This window comes from Nilaparvata lugens, chromosome 6, assembly GCF_014356525.2.
Source record: "Nilaparvata lugens isolate BPH chromosome 6, ASM1435652v1, whole genome shotgun sequence".
In the NCBI taxonomy this organism is placed as follows: Eukaryota; Metazoa; Arthropoda; class Insecta; order Hemiptera; family Delphacidae; genus Nilaparvata; species Nilaparvata lugens.
The window spans coordinates 32,170,495-32,192,648 of record NC_052509.1 but is presented as its reverse complement, the minus strand read 5'-3'; the positions used below and the strand labels follow the sequence as shown (position 1 = coordinate 32,192,648).

At 34.1% G+C, this 22,154-nt stretch overlaps 1 protein-coding gene across 2 annotated transcripts in view; it reads right to left on the bottom strand.

The window, feature by feature from the left end:
- Window positions 1-5,826: 5,826 nt before the first annotated feature.
- LOC111060832 overlaps window positions 5,827-22,154 on the bottom strand; it is a 46,551-nt gene continuing 30,223 nt past the window's right edge. For both annotated transcript variants that reach the window (XM_039430654.1, XM_039430653.1), the window contains exons 3-5: window positions 18,409-18,473; window positions 13,000-13,201; window positions 5,827-9,449 (exon numbers count right to left, since the gene is read on the bottom strand). In XM_039430654.1, coding sequence (XP_039286588.1) covers window positions 8,160-9,449; window positions 13,000-13,201; window positions 18,409-18,473 — 1,557 coding nt within the window. In that variant the 3' untranslated portion in view covers window positions 5,827-8,159. The remainder of the gene's footprint in view (window positions 9,450-12,999; window positions 13,202-18,408; window positions 18,474-22,154) is intronic.

Sequence of the window (22,154 nt, the reverse complement as noted above, 5' to 3'; positions counted from 1 at the left end):
AACAGTCGTATGGGAATAAGTGAAATATTCGAATCATACATAAAATGAAAGATAATTTAATGTTCTACAATCTCGAGATCAGCACATTCTTGTCTCATCAATTATTGGAAAGTTATAAGACTTTAAAGATCGAAAAAATATGAGTAAATCTGGTTTTTCGAAAATACATTACTTTAGAACATAAATATCTCGAAAAGTATCGGATTTATCGAAAATTCTTACTCATCAAAACTTTTTGAAAATTTATTAAGCTTTATTTTTATGTAGCTGATTATGTCAATAGAATACATTTTTTCCAAGATATGAGCATGTAAGTAATATAAGTGGAAAATGCAACTTTCAAACCACCCTAATCCCTTCAGAACATGATGTAGGGGTTGGGATTTTTGATATGCTCACCTCCAAACTAGTCTCAACAAAGCTACGAAGTCGAAAATTGTGTTACAAACATTCCCTTCAAATTCCATCGTCAACTGATCTATTGTTGTTGAATAGAAAATTTCACTCTCAACACTAGAACTCCTGCAACAGTCATAAGGAAATGCGTAGAATAGTAAAAATATACATCAAATTGAAGATAATTTGATACTCTATCAGCTTATAATCGGCACGGATTTTTTTCATCAATCGTTCAAAAATCATAAGGCCGAAAAAATGGAAAAATTGGAGGCAAAAGTGTTTTTTCCAAAAATTTCTCACCTTCAAGAGCGGATTTCTCAGAAACTGTGAGAGATATTGAAAATATGTAAAGGACAAAACTTGTTGGTGATTTTGTAGTCTTCAATTTTGCATGAAATATAAATGTTCATGAGATGCATAGTTTCCAAGATATATGCGAAAAATGAAAAAATGGTACTTCCAAACCACCCCCACCCCTTTAGCACAGGGGGTAGGGATGAGGAGAAAAGAGCTGTGGAGTTGAAAATTGTGTTCCAAACTTTTCCCTCAATAATCTTTCGTTGACTGCACTATCAAGTTGCATCTGTAGCATATTAAGATCAGCGCACAATTTCATATCATTATTATTGTTATCATAATCATATTATTTATAAATTGAACTAATTTTATAACAGTGATGACAGCCTCTATGACTCGTGACTAAAACAAAAATTGGTACAATTAATTTTATGGTGGCATAGTAATTCCAAGCCGGCCCTGAATGTACACTAATAGACTTCCTGTTGAAAGGAAGTTTCATTCATGTCATGAATGCGAAAAATGGACTCAAGACATGGACAATGTTTGTTCGCTTGTAGCAGACAATGTTTGAGAATTTAAATCATTAAAACTGGACAGTTTCGACTCAGTTGATATCACTTTTATTTCCCATCAACATTCCAATTTCAAACTTTCTAATATGATGAATATTATGTGGAATAAAAATTAAGATGTTCATTTCAATAGATGCCAAAGAATGCAATAAAAGCTGAAGGCTGGCAATTTACAAGATATTTGACTGAATATCTCAACAGCAAGTTGCTGGTTTTCTTAAGAAAAGCTGCAATGCAACACTGTTCGGATTATTCGGTTGTCATCTTCACAACTTTTAATCATATGGCTTGCAGTCGCTGAATTTTTCAAGCGTTTTGTATTTTGTTTTTGTTGGTCCCAGCTATTGTTATCATATATGGTGGTGCACCATTCAACCGTTATCCTTAACTTTGAAACTCCTGAGAGGTCGAAATAAAATCTTCCGACTGTAGTCTGTGTAAAATAAGTTGATACTTGGCCCTCCATCCGTAGAAATAACAAGGTTGCCAATTCGTGTAAAATTGCAACTTTCTCAAATTTCCAATTCAACGTCAGAATTGAATGTAGAATATCATCCCCGAAATCCTAGTAGTGCTAAAAACGATTCAGGGTTGAAGGATTAAAAGGAAATTTAACTTTTATGATGAAATTGGAAACATCGCGAAGATTTGTTTTTCTTTTGAATGTCACTTTTGTTGATCACAGCTATTGATAGCATACTAGTGGTACACCATTCAGCCGCTATCCTTGACTTTGAAACTGCTGAGAGGCCAAAATGCATTCTTTCAAGTACGTTTGACTATTGGAAAAAAAAATTCAATTATTTATAAGAAACGTTCTGGCTTTCACCACCTATTTATCTTTTGAGACAAAAACGTTTCTAGCATGTCGAAAATTTCATGTTTTCTGCTCAAAATGTCTCGACATTGACGAGCATAAACATTAATTAAAAAATAACTATAGGTCGGATGAAAATCATCCAGAAACCAATAGAAAGGAGACAGTCTCCCAGTTAATTTGATATAAAATTGTCACGCATTAAGACGTCCAATGAATCTGAGAGAAGTGATATTCAAAAGAAAAACCAATCTTCGCGATGTTTCAATTTTATCATAAAATTTAAATTCCCTTTTAATCCTTCAACCCTGAAACGTTTACAGCACTACTAAGATATCGGGGATGATATTCTACATCCAATTCTGACGTTGAATTGGAAATTTGAGTAAGTTGTAATTTTACACGATTTGGCATACCTGTAATAATTACAAAAGAAAGTATTTCTTTGGATGGAGGGCCAAGTCTCAACTTATTTTACACAGACTATAGGTACTTTTGACAGATAGAATAATTTCAATTATTCCTGAGACCCACTTATCTTTTAAAACAAAAACGTTTCTAGCATGTCAAAAACTTCATGCTTCCTGCTCGAAATGTCTCGACATTGACGAGCTTAATCATATTATTAAAAAATAAGTATAGGTCGGTTAAGAATGATCCACACAACAATAGAGAGGAAAAATATTCTCCCCGTTATTTTGATATGAAACTATCACTAATTAAGACATCCCCTAATTCTGAGGGAAGTTATACTTAAAAGAGAAACGTACTTTCGCGATTTTCTCAATTTCATCAAAAACATTGAATTTCCTTTTAATTCCTTCAACCCTGAACCTGTTTCACGACTACTGGGATATCAAGGATGAAATTCTATGTCCAATTCTTTGATTAAATTAAACATTTGAGGAAGCAGCAATTTTAAACGATTTGGCAATCCTGTAATTTCTTCGGATGGAGGGCCAAATCTCAACTCATTTTATACAGACTACTAATATTGTTTTAATTGATTCTATTCATCAATGAATGTATTGAGTATTCATCAATTAGAACATACATTATCATTTCTTTAATTACAATTTTGATAATAGATCACATATTCTCTATTATTTACTTCCAACTTCTAAGAGCAGATTAAGCTCATGTAACAGTGTAATAATAGGGGGGATTTCAAATATGTTGTATAATGTATTTGTATTCCATAATCATCATTCCAGTATCATGATGTTTGGAAAATAAATTTGAATTGATTTACAAATGATAACCATTTTTGTAGAGCAAATAATACTGATCAATGAATGTTTCAGACTAAGAAAATAGTTATATTTATTTACCGATCTTGCAAAAGAATTGAAGTGATTTTATCACTTCTTCCAATCACATTAATTCAGCAGGAATATTATAAAAAACGGCTAACGCGCGAACATAACAATTTTTATTCACAATAAAATACACTACAGAAAAATGAAAGTTAGAAACATTCTTATAACTCCTAACAATGACTAATATTAGTATAGTAATAGATCATCAACTTTGAAGTTTAAGGTACATAATGATAGCTCATAATCATAATCACTTATGAGATACGATAAGTAAAAACTTATCAGCCTCAATTCAAATTGATCTTTTTCTAAATAGACATGAATGGATTTCGTTCTCATGGTATTATATTTTCAGTGTTTCATAATATCGTACTTCATATTCATAACTCAATTTAACATGGATTTCTGCTTAAACTATTACCAGAGTTGAGTATTATTACTTTACTTGGTTATTATATGCTAACACTAACAATACACTCTATTTTCAAACATACAATTGAAATTCTTCATTCCAAAAATATTTTATTGTTAATACCATTTAGAAGGATTCATTTAAGAAGTATACACACTATTCTGATGTTTTAAGGCAACGGCATGCAGTCAATATTATAATTGTCGTTTGAAACATCAGAATATAATTTTAATACGTCGCAGTTCGGAATGAATAAAGAAACCATCAGGGCCGCCCAAAGGGTGGGGCGACCGGGGCGGGCGCCGCGGTCGTATGATGATTAGCGCCCCGACATTTTCGGTTTAAGTACCTTTATTTCACCTTCACGTTAAAGGTCTTGAACCATTTTCTTATCAATCCATTTCTATGTATAACTCATTACTTATATGTGTGATGTTAATTGTGGCATAAACAATAAAACTTTGGTGAATACAGTCACTCTACGCATAGCATAGGTGTATATTTTTCCAGTCATTGAGTGAGCCTGTGCGCGCCCACTGCCCCTGCAACCTGCAAGTCGTCTTTGGTCGCTTCATTGTCCAATGCTGGGTGATAAAATTTCTTATTTTATACTCTTTTCTAACCTTGTATTCTGCAGGCAAATTCAAAATTTTTCAATTTCGGAATATCAACGGAAATTTAAAATTAAATAGGTTTTAGCCTGCAGAATACAAGGTGTGAAAAGAGTATAAAATAAGACAAGCTGGACCGGATGGTTTAAATATGGAGCTGTTCAAGCATAGGGAACTCTTCATCAAACTTCGCTTCCTGCATTTGATATGTGCTGGAGACAATAATTATTGAGGATCCCGGAAGTTTGGAAAGTGGCTACAGTCAAATCTCTTTTCAAGAAGGGAGATATAGTCCAGTCACTATATACATCAATGCTTGCAATTTATATATTGTAGTTCTGATTTTTTACTTTCCTTGCCCTATTACCGTAGGTAAGGGAAGTATTGCTTTCCGAAAAAAATTAAGGTACCCCAATTTCTAAATTTCTATACGTTTCAAGGTCCCCTGAGTCCAAAAAAGTGGTTTTTGGGTATTGGTCTGTGTGTGTGTGTGTGTGTGTGTGTGTGTGTGTGTGTGTGTGTGTGTGTGTGTGTGTGTGTGTATGATTGTATGTGCGTCTGTGAACACGATATCTCATCTCCCAATAAACAGAATGACTTGAAATTTGGAACGTAAGGTCCTTATACCATGAGGTTCCGACAATAAGAAATTCAATGAAATGCGATTCAAGATGGCGACTGAAATGGCAAAAATGTTGTCAAAAACAGGGTTTTTCACGTTTTTTTTAAAAACGGCTCCAACGATTTCGATCAAAGTTATACCTAAAATAGTCATCGATAAGCTCTATCAACTGCCACAAGTCTCATATCTGTAAAAATTTCAGGAGCTCCGCCCCATCTATGCAAAGTTTGATTTTAGATTCTCAATTATCAGCCTTCATATACAATTTAAACAAAAAAAATCCAAGAGGAAAATATTGAGCATGAAAATCTCTACAATTAATGTCCAGTAACATGTTCACCTAAAATTGAGAAAAGCTTGAAATTCGATAAAATGTGATTTTTAAATTGCAAACTGTTGGTTTTATTAAATCATTCACTACGAAGTAGCAGACCTCATGTGTCTCCAGCGTTATTGTCCTATCACCAGCTGTCCCATGTATTCGAATAGTAGACTTGGGATGCGCGAGAACACTAGCGTAAGGTGATCAATTTTCATAACGGCAAGGAAATTTGTGTGAGTGCGCCTCACCAGATTTTTAATATATTATTTGGATACATGAGAAAAGTCCAGAACCAATTTCTTCATGCAAAATTTTCTTGTGCAAGATACAGAGTGGCCCAAAAACCTCGTATTTTCAGCTCATTTTCCAGTTTTCAGATATTTCTGCCAAATCCAGTAATCGGATGGAAAAATTTGCTCCAGCCTTTGTTTTAGATTATAAAATTCTGAATAAAATGAGATCATTCGCAACTATCTATATCCATCTCCAATAAGTACTGAGTTATGATTTTTCAAAAATGAGTAAAATTTAAAGACAAAATTAATTCTTATGAGTTTTAATTTTTTATCAACAATATTCTCCGATTTTTACCAATTAGTTAAATGTATAATTCAAAGTCCCTCTGGGCGTATTTTTGTGCTCTAAAATCTAAGATAAGGATACAGGTTGATTTTTTCTTTGAATTTCACTCATTTTTAAAAAAATAATAACTCAGTACTTATTGGAGATAGTTGCGAATGATCTCATTTTATAATCTAAAACAATGGCTGGAGCAAATTTTTCCGTCAGATCACTTTTTGGCAGAAAAAGCTGAAAACTGGAAAATGAGCTGAAAATACGAGGTTCTGGACTATTTGTTCCGGTCTTCTCTCATGTAACCAAAAAATATATTTAAAAATCATAACTACAATATAAATTGCAAACACACCTCCTTTTTTATGTCTATATTAACTGGACTAAGAAGCTCCTGTGACTATAGAGAAATCAGCTTGCTAAACACTGCTTACAAAATCTATAGCATGATTATCAAGGAGAGGATGCAGTCCATAATGGAAGTTCTCCTCCTGGAAGAGCAATGTAGCTTTACTTTTAAATACTACCTCACCACGCTATACTTGGGGGGGGGGCATATCAAAATCTCGCCCCGGGCGCCTATTAACCTCGGGGCGGCCCTGGAAACCATAATACTCAAAAAGTAGCCAACAACTATAACGTAAATCTATTAAATATGATAGGTTTGTTTAAGAGAAAATACATTGAATTATAGCCAAATTCATCACTCACCTACTTCTTCCTAGTGTTCCTATATACGAGCTTGTATCTAATGTTGATTGTTCCGTTTTAACTGAATCGTGTACTTCGTCTAAAATTGGAAAAACCAAACTAAAAAGTTTGAAACAACTGAAAATTAGTTATGTCTAGATCAAGATTCACAGATCTTATTGGACACTTGCCAAACAAGAATTCTTAATATATTCTAATTGGGTATTTATTAAATAGCTATCATCACAGTAGCCTATAAATGGACTAAAAATATTTACTAGGTATTGTTTTCAAAATACAAAATCATTCTGAAATGCTTTTAGCCCATTAGATTTCCCCTATTTACGATACTCCATGAAACTTCAATCATAAATCAGAATATGATAGCACGTCCAGAAAGTAAGTTCCGATTCAATTTATATCCGCTACAGCGCTGCGATCGCAGTTCCGCAAATGCGCGGTAGACGCTCTGTATCAAGGAGAAGTAACGTGTGCCATTTGGAGATCGCTGTCAGCCACGTACGTTTTGTTGTGCTTGTTTACAATGTCAGTGTTGATTGAAAATCCCGCCGCTTGTGGAATCAGGTCTGTGATTCGTTTTTTGAATGCAAGGAAAGTGAACCCAAGTGAAATTTATCGGCAATTTTGCGATGTTTATGGACAAAGTGCGATTAGTGATTCAATGGTGAGAAGATGGGTCCGTCAGTTCAATGCCGGACGTAGTGATGTGCTTGATGAAGAACGAAGTGGGCGTCCATCTTTGGTTACAGAAGAACTGGTTCACGCGATTGATGACAAGATCCATGAAAACCGAAGGTTTACAATAATTAGTGCTCTCGCTATGGAATTTCCCTAAATTTCACGATCACTAATGCATGAAATTGTTACCGGAAAACTGAAATTTCGACAAGCTGAAAGAAACTGTTTCCAACTGGTTGAAGACACAGGCGGCAAATTTCTATGAAGAAGGCATACAAAAACTTGTGCCATGCTATGACAAATGTCTGCAAAATTTCGGTAGTTATGTGGATAAATAGTTTAAAAGTTGTAGAATCTTGAGCAATAAATAACTTTTTTGTATCTGTACACAATTCAATTTTATTACCAAACGGAACTTACTTTCTGGACCTACCACGTATTTTTGTCGCTATATCTCATATTTCAAAAATCATTCAAGAATATCGCGAGGACCTCTAGAAATGAAATAAATCTTAATTTCAAATTTTGGAAGGAGATGGTTTTCCTCTAGCAAAAACATGAACAATCAGTAATATTCACTTCAATATTAGCTAAGATAAACTTTCTTTGATCATTACAATTTCAACCAAGGAAGATTTATCGAGGTTCCCATTTTGTATAATGTAATTGGGGTTTGGCTCCACAGCGTATGGTACAGCATTGGTAAACAAAACTCCCATTCAAAACAGCTATCCTACGCTACTAAATCCTAAATTATTGCTTTGGTCTGATGTACTTCTCTAAAAAAGAAAGTCCTACTTACTAACAGTCGTTAGAATATTTACTAAGTCCCTTGACGACCGACCAGGGCTTGTTTATGTAGCGCAATAAAGCTATCATCTTCATCACTGGCGTTGGCTTTGGCGGATTCTTGCAGCATTTCATAAATGCTTGATTCGAATTCTTGCAAGGAATCAGTGATTGATGATCGCCTGCTGCTTTTCCTTGAGCCATCGCTGTTCTTCGACGAATCCTTTCTACCATCATTTTGCCCTCCAACACTCAACCAATTCATATGACTACTGAGATTTGTAGGCGAACAATCGTCCACTTTCAAAGTGGAGTTTTGACTATTGAGAACAAGGTTTCTACTGTTGAATATCTCATCTCGGGTTTGCTTGGATGCGTTTAGCTCCTTCAATTTTTCACTCAAACACTGGGGTGTGACAATCAACCTAGAAACCCTTTCTTCTGAATTCTCAATCAGTTTCGTATCACCAGCAATATCCTGGGTTTCTTGAGCTTCATTAATATTCTGACTAGAAGATTTCTGGTCATCCCTTATATCTTGTGGTATGAAAGATGGTATTGTGCCTATGTCATGCACAGAAATCACATGGTTTTCAGAAGCATCTGATCCAATCAGTATATTTTGCAACCATTTTGATTTCATTGCATCCTGTCGTTTCTTACCGTCAATCACAGAGTCTACACCTCCATTTCCACTATTATTATCATAACTATCAACATCAGTCCTTGTCACAATATTATTTATCATAATAACACTTTCAATACCTTTCTCAACATTTTTTGTTACATTTGTTTCAGACCTTCGCATGTTATACACAGGCATGTTAATTCCATTTGGTGCAGATCTTTGAATACCATCAACAACCATAACGGTTATATTTCGTTGAGATTTCTGAATTTTATCTTTATCCAAATTTCTCATATTTGGTTGAGATCTCTGAGCGTTCTCTTCAACCAAAATTGTGCCCACTCTACTTTTCTTATCAATAATTCTCGTGACAGTATCAGTCTCAATAATCTCTTTCCTCTTATCAGTTATTCTCTCGATAACTTCAGTATCTATTCTTATCTGGGCACACGAGTTGCTCCTATCTAGAAAGTTGCTGTTTGCCATATTCGTGATGCCAGCTATATCCATTGTCATTGTTTTCTCTGCAATATCTTTTGTAATAGCATCGAAAACTGGAGAGGACTTGTTGCCATCTTTTCTGAGAAAGTAGACTTCGCTTATGGGTAGTGACTCCATATCTTCCATCTCTCGCATTATGGAAGGCATGGCTTCTTCTGTTATGCTTTCCAACGGCTCATGGTTATTTGCTATTTTCTGGAACAAATAAAGCAATTCTATTAAATAAAATGATATGATAATTCACTAGCACAAAATTATCCATTCATAACATCACATTCATACTCTGTTTTGAAATGGTGAGATTATAACACTCATCAGAAACTAAACTAAACATCTAAACTAACATAATCAGAAAAACAGTCTCATCAGAAATCACAGTAATATTATCAGTGTGATTCGTTGAAGAAGATTTTTCCCGATGAGTCGTTGTAATGATAATAATTTGTAAAAATTTATTCCACAATAATTAAAGTATTTCAATATACAGTAAGAGACACTTAGTGGTTAGAATCATAATATTTAAAATAGTATGATTCAGCTAAAAAAAGGGGAATAATAAATAACGTCAGATGAACACAATTATAAATCATATAAATGGATTCAGATATGTTCTATGAATATGTTATTAAGAAGGATCCTTCTAGTGTTTTATGAAAAGTTGGAAACATAATCATTTCTCCAATTGATATGTAATGTTTTCTAAGGAGAAATATTTTTTAAGAAAAAATGTGATTTGTAACTTGTAATGCAGTAGCTTATAAAAATGTACGAGCCATGAATAAGAGTTTTATTAAATAAATACACATGTAACTTAGACGCATTGGAACAGCTAATGTAAGTTTCATTAATGAAACTTCACAAATGAAGGTTTTCGTTTGTGCGTGAATGCCGTCATCGACCACGACAGGGTGAGGATCTCAGATTGGGTAGATTTCAATTTGTCTAAATAACCTAAAAGATTATGTTCAATTATGTTTTAATATGGGAGGTTTTGAGTTTATACTTTTAAATGGCAATATGTTGATATTATTAGAAATGTTTTGATTCTTGAATAATAAACACAAATAATGAAAAGTTATTTGGTCAACTGTTTCAGCAAACTTGAAATCTGGACAATATGAATGTCAACAACGCTTGTCGTCGTCGACTGCGGAAGTTTACGCACAAACGAAAATGCACCTTTATAAGAGGGGACTACTCTCTCAAATTGTCAATTTCTTACTGAAATTGAAAATATTTAAATTTATAGTAGGAACGGAAAGATAATGATTCACGATTAGTGTTGAGCTCTCCTTGTATATTATTGTAAAATTCGGCTAAAACTACCTCAATATAATAGGTGGCTTGGAACGGTCAAGAGAGAACCACTCCTTCAACATGAAATTATTTCATGAATAACATAAATAGTTGTAGAACGAGCGAAACCCCGTGATAGGCTAATGTAAGTAAATATATTTAATTAATCAAGATATTGACAGAATCGACGGGTTTCCAAAAATTATTCATTATTTTCGTCTTCCTTTTTCTTGACGTGAACCATTTCTTCCGATAAATATATTTCATAGTACCTCACATGAGGGAAATATTACAAGAATACAGTACCTAAATATTATAATAATTTCAAAGAAGCATCTTGGATTTGATAAATCATTCACAGTGAATCAGATACAGAACTGGGCATTTATTGGACTATCATAGATAATGTAGTTCCATCTTCCAATACTTCCAGAATAAAAACCATTTTCTTCGACCTCATTTTGTCAACACTTACTTTCTTCACATTTTACATTCCATAGGAATATTTCCTAGTTCTGTATAGATGAGAGAGAGGTGAGCAACCGTCGAATCTAAGAAAAAGTATTATCCATGAATAATTCATTAATAATGAATTCACTCTGCACCCAACTTTTCCAGACCGTAATTATTCATCTCAAGCTTGGCAGACTTGTTTTGAGCAACCTCATTTGAAGAAGCAAAATTATACCAGATGTTATAGCCCTACCCAAGTTTTCATGAAAATTTCAAGCAGCTTAAATACATCGTTCCTCACCGATTCTTTATCAGGGGTTGAGATAGCCAGCTATCGTCAGGTTGATCTTATAGTCAAGCTTGGTCAATTCATTGCTATTTGAAGAAGCTGCTACATTTTTTGTAATGTACTATTATCAGTCCAGTCACGAGGTATAGTGGGGAAAGGGCCGTTTGGGGAATTAATTCCAAACATGCTTAATTTTTCGTGCAATGATTCTAGAGCAGTGGTCGCCAAACAGTCGATCGCGAGCTACCGGTGGTAGCTCACAGACATGCTTGGGTTGTCAACCATGCATTTAGAAACATGGCTACAAAATTTTGCAGTTCTCACATTTATAACTGAGAAGTTGAATGATTAAAATTTGCAGCTTCAAGGGAAAGATAATGACATCGGTGGAATGATTTGAACTGTAAAATCGTTTTCCAAGCAGCTTGAGATGTGGGAAAAGAATGTCATTCAGTTTGAATATAAACACTTTTCTTCCAGTCTGAAGAAAATGAATGACGAGAATAATCCTCCACAGCACCTCAGCAATAACCAAGAATACGTTACAATTCAGACTTGAGACAACAGCTTGATCAACGATTTCAAGATTTTAAAAGCATATCGAATATGGTACAATTCGTCAACTCTTCTTTTGTAGAGATCGATGCAGAAGATTTTGCAGCTAGTTGTAAAACATTTTGGTGAAGATCAGGCTTCAGTTGAAATGGAATTTGTGGATTTTTAAAATGATCTTGTCTCTCAGATCACTTTCCTCAACTGGAAATATTTGGCTTCAAGTCCCCAAAGAAAAATATCCAATTATTATTCAAGTTGCATTGTGGTTGAAAGCTATGCTCAGCTCTACCTACTTGTGTGAATCATCTTTTTCAATTATGAAATTCATAAAAAATCGATATAGGAACATTTTTTGGACAACTGCATCAGAATGGCGGCTACAACGTTCACTCCAAACATCAAGAAAATACTTGATGACCAAAAAGAGTTCCACTGCTCTCATTGAAATGTACATTTCAACTTTTGTTATACTTTTTGCTATGATATAAGTAGATCACAACACTAGAAATGTATCTTTATAGGCAATAAAATATACTTTCTTTATTCTAATATTCCTTGGTAGCTCACTAGAAGATTTATAAATGCTATTCTAGCTCACAGGCTCATAAGTTTGGCGACCACCGTTCTAGAGTATTTGACAGCTTAAAAACGAGAAGTTGACTCAACACTGAAACTGCAGCAATAGTGAGTAATTACATAAGATAGTGGAATTTAAAAGTTGAATTGAAGATAATTTAATGCTCTATACTCTTTAACAGTGGTCGCCAAACTTATGAGCCTGTGAGCTAGAATAGCATTTATAAATCTTCTAGTGAGCTACCAAGGAATATTAGAATAAAAAAAGTATATTTTATTGCCTATAAAGATACATTTCTAGTGTTGAGAATAATTATTCATAATCAATCAGCTTACAAGTAGATTATTCATTGCTTTCATTACAAATATGTGTGGAGAAGCTGGTGAACAGGTCACACCAGATACTTGTGGATGAGAAAACAGCGTGAGGTTTACTGTTCACTGAACTACTAGTTGAAATCGGTTTTGATTTTCAAAGTAATTTGACTTTTGAAGTTTTAATTATTAGGTTCTGACTTTGTAACGTGAATTTCACTAATAATATAGTATGCTTTCTCAAGACACTTTAGTACCAACCAATTGAGTGATGGGGACGCAAAGCACGGGAAGAGAGTTGGCAGCCCGCAACGGAGTGCTGGAAGCCTTGTGGGATGAACAGAGATGCTCGTCGGAGCGAGACAGGTCTTGGATGTGCTTCCTCTTCTTCCGCGGCGGAGGGACCGGCTGCATCAGGGGGTGGCTTATCACCGGACGGCAGCCCTTGGAGACCGCTTCATTTCTGCAAAAAAAATACATTGAGAATCAAAGGAAATCAATCATATACTTAACGCAGCCATTACACATGATAGAAGATTAATAAATATAGTATTACAAGTGCATCAATAACTGAAAGATCATCGGCTAGAAATTTGTCAGTTTTCATTCTATAGATGAGATTTCATATATCAAATAATGTGAGATGTAAGATATTTCAAATTCTTTGATTTGTTAAATTTTCTTGTACGATTTCGAGTTCCTCATCAACCTTTTCAAAGTCAAAGTGGTTAATCGCTCTTCGTTTGTGAAAGTTCTAGGTAGAAATTGAGTCATATGAGACATCTTGACCATACAGTCAAATTCAGGATTAGGAGGAGAAACTGGAGATTTCCTATCATATGAATCCTACATATATTATGTATAATCGAATTGGTCCCCCTACATCCAAAAGATAAATTGAAATTAATGTGTAGGCTACATATTTTTTCAATCAACTTCTACAGTCGCTTGACCGAACGAGGTTTAATATTCATAAAATCGTCGAACTTGTTGACTTCAAAACCCAAGAATTGTGATGAAATCAAACGTCTTATTATAACTGAATGATGCATATCATTCTAAAGGCACTCTTATGGACAGTTCCATATTTTATTTTTTCTGGTGGAATAGAGATGTACGGTACTCCCAATGATAATTGGTAATTATTGAATAAATAAGACAATACTATTCATTGGATGACAATAATACAATACTGGTATGAAGAAACAGGCTCCAATCGAAAGCTTCTGTCCCTGAATTTAGTCTAATAAATTGCATAAATTTATATTATAATATAAATCATTAAATATATATATAAATATAAATATAAAATTATAATTGTGAAATTGTCATATTGTATAAATAAATAAATGAATAATGAAATGTCTAAAGTGTAGGGTTTCGTTCACATCACAATTTTCATTTTTTTCAAAAATAATTAACTGGAATGGTCTACATTATATAATCCTAATGTGATATTTGAGGAATTAATAGAGAATCCATATAATAAACTATAAACACAAACACTTATATTTTTAAATATCGATATTCTTGAAAAATGTCAAGCCTAGAATTCCAACATCTTCACTACGATTCATTACATCATATTAATCAATTCGTTCATGGGTCTACTTTATGGGAGACTATCAACAATTTCAATCTAATTCTCTTAAACCATATAAATGGGTTTTAGAGAACTCGGTTTCTCAATCGATTGCTGTTAATTAGCGATAATCAATATTCCATATAAAAACCTAACAAATTTATTTATTTATAAATTCTCATTGAATAAAACTGCATTTGACATGACACTGGAGATATGGCTAGAAAAGCCTACATCCGCTTTCATTAGTTAAACTACCTATTTCCTCCAGAAGTTTTCATTAAAATCTACCTGATAAAATTCTTATCTTCTTCTAGGTGTGTCTCTCACATTCCACTCAGAACGAATGACGGAATTGAAATTTTCTGCAGATGCGATGAAAAGTGCATCTACGATAGACTATGGGATCTACAGTAGGATGAGAAGCATTTTAGTATTTTTTGCATTTGTTTTCAATTTAGAAGCAAGATTACCTTAAGCAAGAACTGAAGATAAGAGTATAGTTTTAGAAGAAAGAAAAATGTCCTTTTTGACACGATAGATGAGTGCAGCCGTGCAATGAGTGGCTCATAGAAAGCAACGTTTTGCACTTGCGAGGCGCGGAATGAAGCTATTGTGAGGTACGCTATACCCGCTTACCTAGCACCGGCGATAAAAGTAAGCGATACCAGTAAAGGAGGCCGGCAAAAACATCAACTTCTCTGCCTCTTGCATGAAGGCTGAGCTAGGCAGGATTTTGATATCGTTTCCAGGAAAGGATATTAGGGTGCTGAGAAGAGAACGGTTGAAGGGAAAATGATTGTGTGGTGGAGGGGGATGAGTAGGAGGTGTAGTGAGGGAAGTTGTTGCAGGTGGTAGAGGGAGGATGAGGAGGAAGAGAGGAGTGTGAAGAGTTATGACAGGAGAGGAGGAGTTAAGAGTAGGAGAGAAGGAAGAGGAAGAAAAAGTGGAGGAGGAGGAAGAAGACGATGAAGAGAAAGAGGATGAGGAGGAAGATAAGGAGAAGGAGGCTAGAGAAAAGGAGCGGGACGAGAGATCATGGCAGGGACAGAGGCAAGAGAGGCAGGAGACGAATGAAGGAGAAGAGGATGATCAGAAGGAGAATGAGATGGAGGGGTGGAGGAGGTTGAGGAAGAGAGCATGAGAAGTAGCAGGAGGAGTGGGAAGAGAAGTGAATGGAGGAGGAATCAGGGGAACAGCCGTAGAAAGAAAAGAAGAGCAGAGGATTGATTGATTGAGTACTTTATTTATGTAGATTACAATATATACTGGCTTTTACACTTATATACATTAGCTTACAATACAGCAAAATTATAGATGAATATACATAATATAGACTAAGAATATGATTCTTGAACTGCATATGACATGAAAAAAGCAATTGGTAATAGCTATAGATAATATTGTTATTCATCTACATAAATTGGCGGAGATTTGGACATATCAATGTCCATTCTTTGGAAAGAATATTAAAAATATCCTTCCCACTAACTCTCTACCAATAACGTTAATTTCATTAATTCAACTAAGGATTCATCTGTGAATGAGAATATTAAAATATGAGGATGGAGAAAGATGATGATGAGGAGGAGGAGGAGGAGGAGGAGGAGGAGGAGGAGGAGGGGGAGGGGGAGGAAGAGGAGGAGGAGACAGCTTGGAATATGAAGAGGAAGAAGTGAAAGAGAAGAGGTATAAAAAGATTAACAATGAAATCACAGTAAACTCAAATAGAATGGAGGAATATTTGAATATCCAAAAAATAAAAGAGGCAGGACTAAAACCAGATGAAACTGGAAAGAAATGAAGATGATGAAGAGGAAATGACAAGAGTAGGTAATGAAGACGAAGACGAGGAGTGGAATAATGAGGTAGTATGGCATAGGGGTAAGACGAATGGCATACTTCATAATTATGACACATTAGAACGACAGAATAACAGAAGAAATAATTAAGTACAGTAGAACTCCAATTATCCGAGTTAATTGGGACCGAACCCAATTCGGATAATCAAATATCCGGATAATTGAAGCTTTCACATAAAAAGAAGTTAGATTAAAAAAACTCTATTAAATATATTTAATTATTATTCACTTCAATAACCTGTCAAATACTTCACTAAAAATAAACATTGCTGAAATAGTGTTGATGGATTTGAACATATCTGAAATTCGCGGAATTTGGCGCACTTTATCCTAAAAGCGATTCGGATAATCGGAGTTAGGATGATTGGATTTCTATTGTGATTGTGTTTATTCCATGACAGTACGATGAAAAGGTGTACTTTGGAGAGGAGAAATAGATGTAGAATATGTTATGGTATGGACTGGAGGAGGAGGTCCACTGGGGTGTAATATGAGTTGAAAAAAGTGAAAGATAAACATAAATGAGAAGGAAAATCTTGAGTGCGAGAGAGGAAGAGAAGAAAACCGAAATAAAAAAAATAGATGAACCAGAAGTAGGTGTGTAGGATTGAGGGAGCCGAGAAAGCGATCTAGAGGGACCGGACAGGGCAGTAAGTTGCAGGAAGCGCCCCGGATATGGCCTGAGGCATCGCATAATACGGGAGGCCACTACCGGAAGTGCAACTGTTTGTAGTGAACAGCCACCGGATAAGCTTTTAGCAGAGCGTTGCACCAGCCACCAGCCTCATCAACATCTCTCTCTCATCTCTCATCTTTCATCTCTCATCTCTCATTTCTCATTTCTCATTTCTCATCTCTCATCTCTCATTTCTCATTTATCATCTCTCATCTTTCTTTCTCATCTCTCTTCTCTCATCTTTTTTCTCTCATCTCTCATCAATCAATCAATCATCATCAATCAAATTAAATCATTCATCTCTCATCTCTCATCTCTCATTTCTCATTTCTAATTTCTCATCTCTCATTTCTCATTTCTCATCTCTCATCTTTCTTCTCTCATCTCTCATCATTCATCTCTCATCTCTCATCAACCTTCACTCAATAATCAACATCAAAAACCTCAACCTCCGCTCTACAGTCGTCAACACTCAGCATCATCACTCAAGATAAACCGCCACTCTTCCCCTATCCACTCAGTAGTCCTAAATTAGACCTGTGAGCACTTTGAAGTTTCGCTCATACAGGACAAGTCATCTCACAAACAGATAGTATGATTTGTAATAATTGACTTTGAAATTACGAATTTGCACTTGTCAAGATAACCTTCTGAACACGTTTATAACACTCGGATTAACCTGAATTTTCACCACACTTCAATTAGATACATATCTTACGTTATTTCTTCAGGGATTATCAAAATTATTTAACTTAATTGGATAATATAACATAAGACGTAACATACAGAAATTCTATCTTCTTACTTCTTAATTCTTACTCAAGAGTAAGAAGAGTATAGCTCTTCTATGATAGAACTCTTATTCCAGTTTCAGATGTAAATCTTTGACAAACTGTTACACTCGTGTATTTAGATTTTTTACATTCTTACCGACGTGCATCGTAATTTCATCTGTAAGAACTATTTGTTTACTTGAATGTCTGGAGAGCTTCTTACATAAATTGAATTTATTCTTAATAGGAAATGAATAAAATGGAAGAACTTCAATCAGTAAGTTGGAATTTCGTTATTACACCTGAATTATTAATGTCGGCAAATGAGTTGAAAATTGAATATTTTTAATATCCAGATCATATATTTGAGAAATAATTCACAAATGATAACAATGAATTCGAAAAGAATGAATCAAAATTCGAAAACTTCAAATAGAAATAAGGATATTGCATTTCATTTTACTTCTTCTAGAATGCTGATAATGCTTGTATTCCTTGTAGATATTCTCATCATTAGCTTACTTATCTTTCCACTCTCAACTTCTATCTGTCGACGTTTGAAAACTTCAAGTGCAAAGTTGTACATGAACAAGTCTTCTGACAACCGGAATCCAATCAACCTCTACACAGGGAGCTTATTTGAGTATATTATTCAAGAGACTTGAAAACTAACTAGAAATTTCGCAGACAGCTAATGATAATAATATGCATAGATCTATCATGTAACAAGCCGAATCGCGATGCAGACAAACTTTTTTTAATTAGAATTATTCTTACCTAGGCCGTTGTTTGGTGTGAGCTCGACCTCCCGTGTGACTATAGCGACATCTGCTCGGGCAAATCTGTAATTGCAATAGTTTTCAAACTTATAAACAAGAAAACAATGATTCAACTCTCCAAAATGTATTCAGAATAATATCATAAACAGGGAGAACTTTTCTGATAGCGTCATTTCTTCCACAAATACAGATATTTATGCTTTCACAACCATTGCCTCTATCAGCTATCTAGGTTTTATTTTAATTTTTCAGTTATTGTCTTAATAATTTTGTTATTCCATGATGAATTACGACAGTAAATAATATCCATTTCAACTTGAAAATGGCAAAAGTAAACCGAAACTAGTCTTTTAATGTTTTAAAGTTTTAAAATATTTTGAATAAAAAGGATACAAATAAAGATACAGGAAACAAATAAAATTTGTGGAAGAGGTACCAGTTACCAGTGTTCGATATGTAGCTAAATATAAAAGAATAGAATTTATTGTTTCTCATGAACATCAGTACAATATTACAAGAAAAAACACAACAAAGATATTAAGTTATTAGCCAAATTTATCGAAAGTAAATCGCTCAAAAATTTAACAAGGAAAGAATACAAAGAAATATTTCTCATTTACACATCGCCATATGCCATAAGTCATTAGCCACATTTACCAACTACTTCTGCTCAAAATACTTATATTAAATACTAAAAATATTTAAAAAAGCAAAACAATACGTATGATAATTCTATGTTACACAATTATATATTACTACATAATTATTATACTGTATGGTACTAAATACCATTTAGATTATGGAAATCAAGTTATTGCAAATTGTTTAGACTATCAACTTCTATCATGAAGACACAGGTAGATCCATTGAAGAAGAACAGGAACAAATTGACGTTTCATTATTGAATAAGTAATTATGTAAAATTCTCTGATGAGGAAACTCTTATTTGCCAAGAAAATTAATAATGTTGTACAGAATGGCGATAAACTTTTTCCGGAATCCACTCTAACAAGAAAAAATCTTGACTGAAGAATACATTTTGCAACTAATAAAATTGGAAAATAATTGGAAATGACAATAAATGGTCCAATTGCGATTTGGTTCTACTCACGGATTACCAAATCAATTATATATTCATTCATTACAACCGCAACGATACAGTACAATTATACAGTATGAGAAGTAAAGAAAATAAATTATGCAATTACGCAATAGCATAAACAAATGATGTAGCTGTAGCACAATACTGAATAATAACAATCCAAAAATCTATCGATAAGAAAATCCTCCACTCAAAAAAAAAACAATGATTTGAATTCGTACTCAATATCATCCAGGCTGGAGGTATATTAACCTCTCAACTACTCTAAATCGATCCCCAAAGTCAAAATTGTCGCATACTTCATGACATCTACAAAACACTCACTGTTTGGCCTATCAATTAGTGCAATTTATTTGAAATTATACTCTTCTCTGAATATCCTTATTTCCTCATCAAATATTGCTATCTAATGAAACTTTTGAAAAGCATAGTTTTCCTAGCTCGGGAGCCGTTTCTGGAATGATCATGGAGCACTAATTTGAAACATTAGGAGACAAATAGCATAATCTATCATCAATTTGCCTGCGTATATGTGTGTGTGGGAGCACCTGTGTACATTGAGACTTCCAACGCACGCATTGATAAAGATGAAATTGTTCGCCTACCAGGACCAGTATTACAACAGAAAAATGAGTGGGAAAAACTGCTAGTTCCACATTCCACCATCATACTTCATGTCCACTCCAAAAACCAAATAGATAACTAGAACTTCCAGTCATAACAAACAGTTTAGCCCACTCTCATATCCACTAATCTTTCCAACATAAAACATGTTCATGTTCCTCATCTTTAGATGATTTGTTTCTTTGATATACGGTGCCTATTTGGATACAATTGTAAAAATGTAATGTAATGCAGGTAATCATATAATAAGCTGACCAAATATCAGGAACAGGATTCATTTGCTCTATATTTGAACTCATATCTTTTCATGAAGATTGCAAACAAGTGAGTGGTGTGAGTAATTATTTGTAATGAAAGTTTCCAGTTTATCAAGATTCAAATTGTATGATATTGATTTTTTCAGTCCTATATGTTATGTTTATAACTACTATTTATATTAAAATTCAAATATTGTTCGTTTTATTATTTTAATACTGTGTATCTATTCCATATTTCTACTGTGTATAAGTTTGCACAGCTGTTTTTCATTCACCTGTTGTGCCTTCCTTGATTATTCAGCACATTCATGATAATATTGATTGGAAAGCTAGTGAGCGAGTACACAGCACTTGAATTTTCATAATATATGCAGAGTCGAAGTTTAATCGCTTGTAAGTTACACAACTCAAATAGCTGAGTCAAGGTCACGATAGGACAAGGTCAAATTGTTCAAAGTCGTTGCACGGGGAACCTGTTACTTTTGATTGTAAATTATGACGACAAAATATTTATGAGCCATTAAAAACATGAAATTTCTCCATGTTTTGTCTTATTGCTATTACCAAAGGCATCTTTTTTAGATATGGTATATAGAGATGGCTGTTACACACTGATGTGAAATTTCTCAAAAATGCATAGCAAGGTATCACTGAAACTCTTGACATGAAGTTTTAGCCTTTCCCATTCAGAATTGAATAGCATAAGTTTGTCCAAAACTCTGTCGAAATATGACATCCATTCTAATGACAATGTTCTCTATTAATTATTGATGACTTCTATAAATTTCACATGAATCTTGACTCATTGCGATAGGTAAAAAAAATATAGAAGTTCTCAATAATTAATAGAGAACATTCTCATTAGAATGGATGTCATATTTTAACAGAGTTTAGACAAACTTATGCTATTTGAATAATCCTTGAATATGAAGCTTGTTGATGAGAGAGAATTGAGGTGTTTATATAAAATCTCAAACTGAAAATGTGGTCAGTAATGGAATATTTAATAATTACCTGATTCAGTAAACCAGTTCTTTACATAGACAAGAATATTCACATAGACGTATCTTCCAAATTCGATACCGTACAATTATATGTAGGCCTACACCGAACATTCCTCAATTCCAGAATAGCCTTTGAAATTAGAGAACTTTATTCCTTTTCCAGAGAAATAAAATAAATTGATTGATTGAAAACGATGTGGAGAGCAAGCTTTCCCGATTTTTTCTTGAATCAATTTTCAGGTTAATTCTTTCATTGATGAATTATTATTAACACAAATCACTATTTGATGCCTGATTTATTCTAATAAATTATTCACTTCTTCTCTCCTTGGTTTACTATTTACATCAGTTAGGCTTACTGTTCCATGCATGATTCAACATTCTATTCATACTTTACTATTTCACACATGATTAACTAATCCATACATGATACATGCTGTCAAATAATGAAGCAAATCACTCAAAAGTTAATAATCACTAATACTGGAATCCTACATCAGCGTGATATTATTCGCTTCAAGTTCACTTTGAGCAAAAATAGTGGACACGTGCTGAAGATAAGAATCTCAAACCGCAAAGGCTTATCCTTTGTCGAGATATTGTTGGGGGCTTCTGTGGTAAGATGTTATGAAAGATTAAGTCCGAAGGGGGAGCGGGAGGGGCAAGCAGATCCCGGAATATTTTCAACGTAGGAGATCCTATTCAAAAAAGAAGGAAGTCAAGTTGGTGTTAGGTTGGTGAGAGAGAAGAGAGAGAG